This window comes from Epinephelus lanceolatus, chromosome 11 (assembly GCF_041903045.1).
Source record: "Epinephelus lanceolatus isolate andai-2023 chromosome 11, ASM4190304v1, whole genome shotgun sequence".
In the NCBI taxonomy this organism is placed as follows: Eukaryota; Metazoa; Chordata; class Actinopteri; order Perciformes; family Serranidae; genus Epinephelus; species Epinephelus lanceolatus.
Genome location: NC_135744.1, coordinates 44,869,689 through 44,881,952, shown reverse-complemented (window position 1 = coordinate 44,881,952; position 12,264 = coordinate 44,869,689). Strand labels below are relative to the sequence as shown.

At 41.0% G+C, this 12,264-nt stretch overlaps 1 protein-coding gene across 1 annotated transcript; it reads left to right on the top strand.

The window, feature by feature from the left end:
• The first annotated feature begins 4,125 nt into the window (after positions 1-4,125).
• Positions 4,126-12,046, top strand: LOC144464783 (uncharacterized). The gene is made up of 2 exons (XM_078172693.1): positions 4,126-4,208; positions 9,316-12,046. The coding sequence occupies exon 2, from the start codon at positions 9,324-9,326 to the stop codon at positions 11,373-11,375; it is 2,052 nt and encodes a 683-aa protein (XP_078028819.1). The 5' UTR covers positions 4,126-4,208; positions 9,316-9,323; the 3' UTR covers positions 11,376-12,046.
• Positions 12,047-12,264: the final 218 nt, after the last annotated feature.

Sequence of the window (12,264 nt, the reverse complement as noted above, 5' to 3'; positions counted from 1 at the left end):
TGCTGCATTCTGAATTAGCTGGAGAGTTTTTAAGGACTTACTAGAGCTACCTGATAATAGAGAGTTACAGTAATCCAGCCTTGAGGTAACAAAAGCATGGACCAATTTTTCTGCATCTTTTCGGGTCACGATAGGCCTAATTTTAAATCCGTTGCTCCGAAGGGCTAGTTTCATATCCACTACCCCTACACGCAAAAAGGAATTGGGGACCCCTCGCGGGAACGCGCAAATGTAGGGGTAGGGCTAAGGGGGGGTATTTGGACGGGTCCAAAGTTTTACATATGTGGAATTGGCCCTAATTTTTCTAACATAATAGAGTCCGTTTATAATGACACATCTAGCTCAGTAGCACTCCCTCAGGGCACCGCCCCTCATTTCACCATGAGGTGTTAAACAAGGATGCAACTTCTTCCCATTCTTCTTTATTTTGGCAGCAGAAATGCAAGCAATTCATATTAAAAAATCTGATGTTGCCAAACTGAATGTTTTTGATAAACAGATAGTTATAAGCCAGCTGGCTTCATAAAAAAAATAGAACAAATCCCCAAAGTCTTTGAATTAATTGATGTGTTTTCTAAAGCATCAGGTTGAACACTTAATCACAATAAATAAAATATCTTGGAATTCATAACCAAAGATGCAAAAACCAGTGAAACCTTAAATTTACAAGACAAAATTTGAATGTAAATCTAAGCTCAAGATGTGGTTCCAAAGGGACCTGACAGTCTTTGGTAAATGGACCTGCATTTGTATAGCACCTTTCTAGTCATCCAACCACTCAAAGTGCTTTTTACACTATGAGTCACATTCACCCATTCACACACATTCATACACTGGTGGCAAAGGCTACCATACAACGTGCCAGGTGGTTTTTAACACAGTAACACACTGATGGAATTTGGGGTTCAGTATCTTGCGCAAGGTCACTTCAGCAGGCAGACTGGAGGAGCCGGGGATCGAACTGATGATCTTTCAATTGGTGGATGAGCCGCTCCACCTCTGAGCCACAGCCGCCCCAGCCAGGACTGGCTATCTTTGGAAGAACATACTTAAGACAAAACTCTATACCAAGCATTTCTTTGAACAAACCTCTGGGGAGACAACACCAAATACAGTTTTTGTTCAGCAGGAAAGATTTTAGCCACTTTAATTTTAACACAGCATTTAAATATGATTTTCAGGTTGAAACACTTCCAACCAAACAGATGTTGTTATGTTGGAAACTCATGTACACACACGATTTTACTCCTCATCAAACCCCAATCTGGAACAACAGATATGTGCAATGGCTACTTACAGCACTGGATGGATGAAAGTATCTGGTCAGTGACCCGTCTAATCAATGACCAGGGATGTTGGCGATCTTATGAGAACTTTAGCTCGAAACACAACACAACTTGAACACGTGATCAATTTGATGAACTTATCAGAGCGATCCCTGAGTCAGTCAGAATGTTAGCCCAAAACATAGAAACACACTCAGGTGTGATAAATCCACCTGCACTCCATTTTAATGGTCTTGATTTTCCGGCTGAGGAAAATTCAAATAAAGTCATATGTAATCACCTGAAGAATAGAAACTCCATTATCCAGCTCTCTTCTTAAATCAGACATTATCAAATATATAATATGTCGTAACTTATATATTTAAGCCCCGAGACAAATGAAGTTTATTCCATAATTATGAATAATGTCTATCCATCCAGTGAGCTGCTGAGAATGAGATTAGGTATTGATCATAAGAACTGTGTCTTCTGTCAAACTGAAACTACTGATCATCTGTTGTTCCACTGCACACACTCTGCAGGACTGGCTGTCAACCTAAACCCACCTCACTAACTCTCACAAGAGAAAATGTTGTGTTAAAGGACACCATGGGCCAGATCTACTAAGATCCCAATTAGCCTGTACTAATTTGCCTGCGCAATCTAGAATTTTTCGGGTTAGGGGGCTGAACCACGGTTTGCAGGTGATTTACTAAGAGTGACTGCGTAAATGACAAGAGGTGCAAACATGTTGGAGACACCCTATTTAAATGAGGGTTTTGCGTGTTTTATGGTTTGCAGCACGGCGAGTTTGGAGAGAAAGCGCAAAGTGAAATTTGACCCTATGGAATTAGAGGTGTTGGTAGATGAGGCCAATAAACACTGAAATGAGCTACAGCAAAGAAACCTGACTGTCTCACAAACGCTATATCACTAGGACCGCCAGGATCACAGTGCCCCTCCAAGCGCCACGACCGTCATATGTAACTTCATTGTTTATGCTTCCCGTGTGCTCAGAAGCACACAAAATGCATTTTTGAGTCATTTACAAGAAGCTATGATAAAATAAAATATTACAGACTATAGAATAGGACTGACAACCTCTCCAATGTCTCGTGACAATTAATTAACACTATTTGTCGGCTTTTTATAATTTTGCTGCTGCGCTGTGTCTCCAGTTGAAAGTGGTGATTTGCTAAATACATTCTACAATAATAGATTAGATTAACTTTTGGTCTATAATATTGTTGGCTATATTACGCATTTTAATAAAAGAGTAAAAGAAATAAACACCGAAATAATTAGTGGAAACTTTTTTTTATTGATACTCCTCCTCTCTGACATACTAACACACACACACACACACATTGAAAACGCGATTGAATGAATGAATGAATGAAGATTGGAAGCAGTTCAGCCGCAGTCCTGCCGGCTGGTGCGGTCACTGTTGAGATTACATTTGTTTTTTATTATTAACAAAATGTTTTTTTATTGACTGTATGAATGGTTTTGTTTTCAAATAAATATTTGGAAATGAAAATGTATGCTTTGGTGTACTTTTACAGAGTTTTGCAATATGTATAGCCACCTGTTTGTATCAAAATGTATAATTTTCAGCAGTGGTGTGTGTAACTGCGGCCGCGGTCTGAGTTATAAATGCTCAGTTTAGTGTGTTTCATCTTTGTAACTTAAAGGCTTCAGAAAACATTCACGCACATTTTGAGGAAAAGACATCGGAAGAGAAGCTTGTAGGTTTTATCTAAACAGAATTATTTGCATTATAAAAACCCAAACAGTGTGTCAGACCGTCGTGGCGGTTCCAGTGTTAATGATTGTTTCCTCATTCATACCAAAAATGTTCACACGAGGGTGAAAAATGCATTCTCTGCGTCTTCTTTCATCGTTTTGATGTCTCCTTGCAACAATAACCGCAGCCATGTGTGCGCAATTACACATACAAACCGTTTGCACCTCCCTTTGACACGTGTTAAATATAGACGCAGTTTCTATGAACAAAACTGCTTTCAGGTTTGATAAATCACTTTCCGTGTGCTAAATTAATATATTTACATGTTTTCCTCCAGTACACACAATTGCGTGTAAACGCCCCATATTGCTGCAAACGTACTAACTGAAAGCAGACGCGCTATTTTGCACCTTTGAAAGACGCAACCCTTAGTGCGCACTTTTAGCACATCAGTTTGTACATTTTTTTGCGCGTGCAATGAGTCTGAACACGTTTTTATACTTGCAAACCTTTAGTAGATCCGGCTCTAACTGTGATCTGACTGAACAACCTGATACTGGTGCACACACACATCCAAATGGAGGAAGACAAAGGCCCTTTTTCTGTTTTTAAAAAGACTCTTATGGACGATCAGCTCAGTGCTTTGACACTAATGGGAATAAACATGCAAAGTCTCCTCACAGCATATGAAAGATGAAAATATTCGAGGACCCTGAGAGAAAGAGTGCAGAACTATGAATTTGCTTTATTTGTTTTCACTGTCTTTATGTTAAATGTTAAATGTGCATTGTAGGTTGAGACGTGTTCGTTGTGGTTTGTGTGTTGATGTTTTGTGAATGATTCATTTTCAATAAACAATCAATCAAATAAACAGAGGAGCTCCTGCAGCTCCCTCCTCTCTGGCTCTCTGATGTCACAGTGTGGAGCCTCAACACGCCAAGAGGAGGAGCACAAGGCTGCTCAGCTTACAGTGTGCTTAAAGGTTATTATGGGATGTATGCCCAGTGGAACGAAAAAGTGTCAGGAGCTTCTTTCTGATTGGTTGAGAGACGTTATCACACACTGAGACTGATGTTCACTGTTTCACTTCCTGTTCTTTGCCTTTAAAAATGCCTCTCAGCACCTCCTCTCTCCACTGCTCCTCGTCAGACGATCAGAACACATCAGCTGAAGAGAACCCTCTCTCACTTCACACTGTAAGTGACAATAATTATCATATGCTCAGTGTTAATTTTGGCAGCTATTGTCAACTTAGTTTCAGTCATTACATGAATTACATGAAAAGTCATATTTTAGTCATTTCTGTCTTCTTTAGTTTTACTTTTTGGTGAAACATAGTAGTTACTAATACATAACATTCAGTCCTTCCAGAAAAATGCGGTGTTTTTTTGTGATTGTTGCGGGCAAAAATCCTTGATTTTGCGGCACATTTTCTTAAAAAATGCAATGGAATATATGGGATATTTATGCAATTTTATGTGATGAAATTGCAGGAACTTGCAAAAACTGCGGTTTGATGAAAAAGAGAAAAAAAAGTGATTCCCCCAACACCCTGTTGTCACTAGGCTACTACTTTAATGTAAAGAGTCATTTCTAATTACTTCCTATGATAAGCACGCATATTACATCACAGAAAGTGCAGGGAATATTTAAGTTGTTTGCAAGTTCCCGTAATTTCATTGCATAAATTTGCATAAATATGCCGCATATTCCATTGCATTTTTTAAGAAAATGTGCCGCAAAATCAAGGATTTTTGCCCGCAACAATCACAAAAAACACCACATTTTTCTGGAAGGACTGCTTAATAAACACATGGCTCAAACCTACAAAACACTGCGCTCTCAGTCTCCCCGTCTTGTCTCGTTATCAGAGGTGACGGGAGCGCAGCTACTCGGAGACCGAATCCCTCATTCATGCCTAAAATCATAACCAGCTCTTTTAGATTGAGAGTTATTTCACTGGAAGGTTTCTTCCCTCCTCCCCACAGGAGTGAGAGAGAAGAAACATCACACCAACTCTGCCCAGTGCGCGCTCTGTCTCATCACAGCGAGCCTCTGACAGACACAACAGCTGTTTGTAAATTACAGAGAGCATTCACAGGGAAAACCACTCTTGCAACGAAAATGTGGGGATTATGAAATCATGCAAGCCCCTCTGTTTTGCACATTTTGTGCGGAAATCGGCGATTTATGCGGCAAAAGTGCAGCGTTTTTTAAAAAATGCGGCCCCCGCATGAATATGCGGACTTTGGCTGATTTTGTGTTGAATTATGCGATCGCATAATTGCATTTTTCTGGAGGGACTGTGTATTAGTGGTTAATAAGGTCTGTATTAAGTATCATCACACATGTATTTGCTCAATTTCTTACTCTTACTGAACTAATGATTTATTCTTTGTAAATCACAACTAGTTGGTCATGGTATTTAATTACTGGGTCTAATCCCGAGGCTACACCGAGTGCGGACACGTAATTCAATTGTTTATAGTAGAGTGTTATTCTGGCAGCAAATGCTCCGCGTCAGCAAGGCTGAAATCATGCACCCGGTGTAGCCTCTGGGTTAGTAGAGAGCTTCTACATTCCTTAGAGAAAAGACAATGTATTACGAGGCAGTTCTGATCTAGATATCAGTAACTTCAGATCAAGACCCACTAACTGATTATTAAGGATTTACCAAGAAATAATAAATAAATTCAATTTTCAGTAAGATAAGAAATTGTTGAATACATATACACATTTGTAATGATGCTAAATAAACACATTAATGATCAGTAATACATGCACATATTATTTGTGTATTATTGGCGAACATGTCTCACCCCAACTAGTGTTACAAGAACTTTTAGTTGTTATATATGTCCTTTATATATGTTCCTTCATTTCATTTAGGCTAATACTGGCATAAGGAATTGATATTAAAGTCACATGTTTTAATTATCAAGTGTTGAAGCCATTTGGATGATGTAAATATTCTATCAGATGCAGCTCGATACACCAAACTTGCTTGAGAAAAGCCACATACATGTCTAATACAATAAAGTGTGTTTTTTTTGTCCAGTAATTTATCACGAGCAATTTAGTCCAAAAAATGGATCAATGAAAACAAAACATAACGTCCAGTTTAGTTTTTAGTCACTAAGATCTATATCAAACTTATTTTCACACACGGAAGTAAATAGTGATCAACTTCCGTTTTTTTGTGCGTGACTTCCGGTCAGCCACTTTCCTTCATGCTTTCCCTTACCGGAGCTAACGGTGCAAGCTAATTTTTTTTTCAGTTTTCAATTGTTTATGTTAGTCAATCAGTTAGTTAGTTAGTTAGTTAGTTAGTTAGTCTGTGTATTTTGTATAACGTTAGATAACTGTGCCCACGTTTCCGTTATAACGGAAATTTATTCCCTCTAAACGCGAATAAATCGCACGTCAGTCATAAACTATGAACCAAAAAAGCACAATCTATCCCGAGTGAGACAAACTGCTTGATCCCCGTCTCCAGTGTACCAGCAGAGAACCTGCAGAACCGAATCAGTGAAAAAACACAGCGGGCTACACAGCCTCTCTACCTGAGCAGCTGAAGCTGCGGCTCACACCCTCGACACACAGACACACAGACGGTGCTTCTGCATGCCAGCCACACGTGTGCGCAACTGTGAGAAATAAATATGTGAGGTGTACGCTGCTTTTCTATCTTTTTTCCCTTTTCTTTCTTTCTGTCAGCGACATACACTCCTAACACAGGACGGGTTGTTTTAATTGACTGAGTTGATCATTAAGCCATAGTGATGCACGGATCGGCTCTGATAGCACCTGAATCAGCATGTACGCATCAACCATCCAGCCGTTACAACATGATTGAGCTAGCAAAGCAGTTTTGTGTTGCTATGTGTGGTATTTATTCAGTTTTGGGAAATCACAATGTCTAGAAAGCATCAGTGGCTGCAGCTGACAGGGACAGCTAACGTTAACACTAGCAGCAAAGCTAACATCAGGACGTCATCTGTTAAAAGCCTCCCGTTGTCGGATACGACATGAAACTACTCCAGTTAGCTCAATCATGTTGTAACTAAGACATCCACTGGAGAAAATATTTTTTTCATGGACCGTTTATTGAGTTATTACAGACACCGCTAACGGCTGACGGCTAACAGCTAACGGTTAGCCTAGCTAATCTACGATAACCATGTTATTAATTACACACAGAGAAAATACTAATGTTTGTTCAATCATTGTGTTTATAGACTTTACAAACATCAGATTAGTCTAAACGGTGATATAGTGACGTGAAAAATGTGCTATATGTATATATATATATATATACAGCTAAACTCAGCAAGGTAAACAACAAGGCGATTCCCATTTACACAGTGGAAAGAGTGCTGGACCAGAAGTGTCGCACAAAAAAACGGAAGCTGGCTGCGTTCTGTTTTGCCTCCGTGTTTCCGTGAAAAATAAGGTGGATATCAAACTTATTTTCAGCTCATTATCATCATGGGAAAAAGTGTAGACGAATACTTTTCGTTAAAATTTTAGACGACGGCCCTGGCCGTGGCACAACTGGCTGGGGCACCTGCACCATACACCGGCGACCTGGGTTCGGGTTCGAGTCCCGCCCTGTGGTCCTTTCTGGATCCCACCCCATCTCTCCATCTCACTCGCTTCCTGTCATTTTATACTGTCCTATCTGATTAAAGGCATAAAAAGCCCCAAAAAATATACTAAAAAAAAATTAGACAACAAAATGAATACTGGCTGCTACTAATACCAGATCATATTTATTTTCCTGTGAAAAAACTGCTGTCGTATCTTATGTAGCTTTGACTGCATTCATCCAGTGCATGGTAGGTGGATAGAACCAAATGAGCAGAAACAGTCTCTCCGAGATAATTCCATGGCAAATTACTTAGCGCTTTTCTCTTAGATATGAGCAGACATGATACAACAGTTCAGTAATGGCAAAAAACCCTTTGGGTCATTTGTAGTAATATAAAGTAAAAGCAAAGTGACAATCAGGCTGTTGGGTCAACAGATCATAGTGCAGGCAAAGGACATTTAGGCTACATCACAAGCTTCAGGAAATGAAGGTGTATCATGAAAGACTCCACCATGGCACCATTTCTGCCTTCACAGCCCAGGGCTCGATTCAGAGACACACATAGTCACACAAGAGCAGTCATCTCCTCAAGACTGCAGGAAACATGACTATCTTGAGTCTATCTTTGTTCATCTTCTTGTTATTTCTAACTATGGACAGATCTAAAGGCAACCTTAGAAAAGACAGAGAAGGATGTCGTTTTTGCATTTTTTAGTCGTGAAGAAAACATTTAGCCTGTAAAACCACACATTCCAAGGATTTATTAATTTATTTATTTTTATTAATTTAAATAATGGCGTCAAGCCAAACTTTGCTATCCTCTTCCCCTGAGTCTAATGGAGAAAGGACAGCACTGGAGCTAGCACTATAGCTGTCCTACTTCCATATCCAGCAGCATCTTAAGGTCTAGGTACAGTCGGGCGGTGGTGAGCAGCTAGCGGCGAGTGCTTGCCGCCTGTTGACAAAAATTGTGTTGTGTGGCCACGAACCTCCCAAAAATTGAGACCGCGCAGCAAGGCGCACATTGAGCTCCACAGGGATCTTGTTGCGGTACCTTGCGGTAATATGCCAGGGAACACGTCGTGCACTAGCAACTTTTTTTTCACCTTTACCGCGTTACTATTGACTACACCTGAGCCTTTAGTGTTTGGTTTTCTTTTCTTTTCTCTAAACTGCTGTTACCACTTCACTTGAAGTTTCTTGTCAGCTCCGACTAGTGAAGAAAATGAGCAAACTTCCACACATCATCAGAACAGTATGTACTTGCATGCTGATAATTATCATGTGGTGAGGCAGGCAGCTACCAGTGTTAACTTTGGCAGCTATTTTCAATTTAGTTTTAGTCATTACATGAATTTAGTTGTAAGTCTAAGTCATATTTTAGAAATTTCTGTCTTCCCAAAGCCAGTTGGCTTGGAATCTATTGGATTAGAACACCAACTTCGTTCAGGAGGTTCTCATTGGCTGTGATCCAAGACATTTCCCACCAAATTAAATTCATTTGTTGCCTGCAACTTCATGTCATGATATCGGTACCTCATTGATGGGCTAACCACAAGTATAATATCGACGAGTTCTGGTGTGTCCATCCTCCTGATCTTGATGGACAGATCCCCCCTGGCTTGTATTAGTAATATAAATTGTATTTTGCATTTGTTTGTATTTTGTCAAAGCACTTGCATGACATCTTCTTTATCTGCTTCGTTGAACAGCACACACCATGGAAATTGCTAAGGCCACTCAGGGTCTCACCACTGCAGCAGATATGCGAGAGACCACCAAGATGCTGATGCAGCCTAATGCAAACTGGGAAGAGTACCTGACTCCTGCCCCCCTCTCCATCGCCATCATGGGGGAGCTCGTCTTCATCTCCTCATCTGATGACTTCTCCATCAACAAGAACCCCCCAGAGAAGGGCTACAAGTACATACAATACCCAGACTCGTTCAGGGCCTGCCTCATGCAAATCTGTAACTCAGGCTGGCATGCATTCAATGAGGCCCACAAGAATATGGATCAGATCCGCCTTCACACAGCCACAGTTCCTGATTACATGAAGGCAGCAGTCAAGCTCCTTTTCAATGCACCTGATGAAGTTATTGACAAGCTCCTGCCAAATCAGCTGGAAAACATTCGCACCATTGCAGATGAATGTGTGACACTGTCAGGCAGTGTTGAAAAGAAGTACACAGATGTCATCAACTTAATCCAGGAACTGTTGGCGGCCTGTGTCAATGCTGAACGCTTTCATGGAGAAGAGCTGGAGAAGGTGAAGATGAAGATTAAGGAAAATGAAATACGGGAGAAGACCGCCACTGAGCTTAAAGAATGGTCCAAGAAAGCAATGGAGGCCATGGAAAAGGAAATAAATGAAGCACAAGATAGCTACAAGAAAGCAATGGACTCTCTTCCCTCCGGATGGGAAATGATTGGAATGGATGTGGTTGAAGGACTTTCAAAGGCAGTGACAGGATTGGTTAATGGAGTCGTTAACCTGGTAAGTTCTCCAATAAAAACAATCAGCGATTCAGCAGAAACACTCATAGACAAATTCCAAGGAAAGGAATCGCAAAATGAAAACGTAGATGTGCTCTCAGTCGGCTGTAAGTCTGCAGAGATTCTTTCCATTGTAGGAACTCTTACACAGTATTTGAAGGAAGGGAAAATAGCCTGGCAGGACCTGTATGATCAGAAAGCACAATCCACAAAGACAAACTGGTCTCAAGCTCAATTCAAAAGAATCTCTGGGGCCTTAAAGAAGATGAAAGGGAGCAAACTTCAGAATGATGCTCTGAACCTTTGTGAGCTGGGTATTAACATCTGTGAAGAACTGGCCACATATAAACCTGGTGAAAATTGGGGTGACAAGAAAGAAACAGAGCTCATCAAGAAACTGAAGAAACTGGATGAAGAATCCCGCATCTTTGACACCAAAAGCAAAAAAGTACTGGGCTCTCCAGCTCTTTCTCCTACATCACCAATGATGAGCAAAGCACAGAGCAGCACAGGAGATCAGTCTGCCAGTCAGAGAGCAGCAGATAACGCTCGTTTCAAAATTGAGCAGAGCCGAGAACAACTCAAGGTAACACGGGAGGCCTATGAGAAGTCTGTGGAGAGAATGGAGCGGAATCAGAAGGAGCTGACTGAGATCTTGGTTGAAATGCAGAGCTGTAAGCTCAAGGAGATTGACTTTGAAACCACCATCAAGATGCTGGTCAAGGGTCTCGATGCCATGGGCAGAGTCAAAGAGCAGTGGGAGAAGATGGTGCGCTTCTTCCAGATGATCTCTAACATCATCAAATGCAGCCTCAGCAAGACACTGAAAGATTTCGTCTCAACAGCTGATGATACAAAGAAACTCAGTTACAACAATAAACTATTTGTCAAAGACATGCTGTACAACCAGGCCTTCCAAGCCTCCAATGTTGCCAGTCTGGTCCACATGATCTCAGGGACCTACACTGAAGTGTCCAACAAGTACCTGATGGACAGAGTGAGCAGCCTGGGCAAGCTCATGGCCATGGATAAGGAGAAGCCAGAATTCCTTCAAGAGCGTTTGAAGCTGCAACAGTCCTGCACAGCAGCTCAGGAGGGCATCCTTATGCTGGTCCTCAAGAACAAGAAGGAGTTTGAGAGGAAGACAGATGACAGGATGGCAGAAATAGAGAATGGTCTGAAAGCAATTCTGCCAGCTGCCCCACCCCAGGAGACTGAGAGGATCAAAGAAATAGTTCAAGCTGGGTTTGGTGGAGGAGAAGAGGATTACTACTAGAACAAAGTTTCTACCAGTTATGAAACTGTCACCTAATTCTGATCGTCACCATTTTTTTCATTACTTTTATTGATCAATCAAACAAATCTTCAATGATTTTTTATTTTTTTTTAGTTATCTTGTCCTGATATTTGACTCAAGTTTAGAGGGGAAACTAGTGATTACTGTGTGCTTGTGGTATTCTGCAACTCTGTGCTTCACTGGAAATCTGATTGGTCTGTCTTTTTCCATTATTGATCATTGATCAATCATCCTTACAGATTTTGATTCTTTTATCATAACTGGTGAGTTTAATGTGTACTCAGTGTTAATGTGTACTCAGTGTTTTTAAAAAATAGCGTGAGACCTGGCTCAAACACAATGGTGGGAAAGTTTGGGGCATTCCAGCCCAGGCTGATATGGGCTTGGCCTTGGACACCAGTATGACTCATACCCAGGTGACTCTAAAAGAATACACCATTAAGATCGGACTCAACCAAAGGCAAAAACATGCCACCATTGTGTTCAGGCTCAAGTGGGCAGGATTAAGGGAAAAAGGTGGAGATTCAGCAGAATCTTCACCAGCATAAAAGGGAGCGCAAAGAGAGTGAAACTTAAGTCTTGTTCCAGAGCTTGACTCATGAGTTGTGTGTGTTGTTGCTTGTGAACACATTAAACACGGTTGCACCTGATTCCACGTGTCTCCAGTGATTTCCTCAGCACCAGCCATCTGATTCTAAGATACTTATTTGAGTAGAAGGCGAGTCCAACCTAAAGAGTTGAAGGCAAGGTCGGGAGCCCCCAGGCCCAGCTGCAGACACCGATTTCTGCTTCATCAAGAGCTCACTGCTTTGTTTGACATGTTTGATATGGTACAACATGTTAGCAACTCCACTCATATCAAAGGTCA

What these genes read in the sequence shown, in the direction of transcription:
- LOC144464783 (XM_078172693.1), top strand. Translation starts at nt 9,324, where the DNA reads ATGGAAATTGCTAAGGCCACTCAGGGTCTCACCACTGCAGCAGATATG.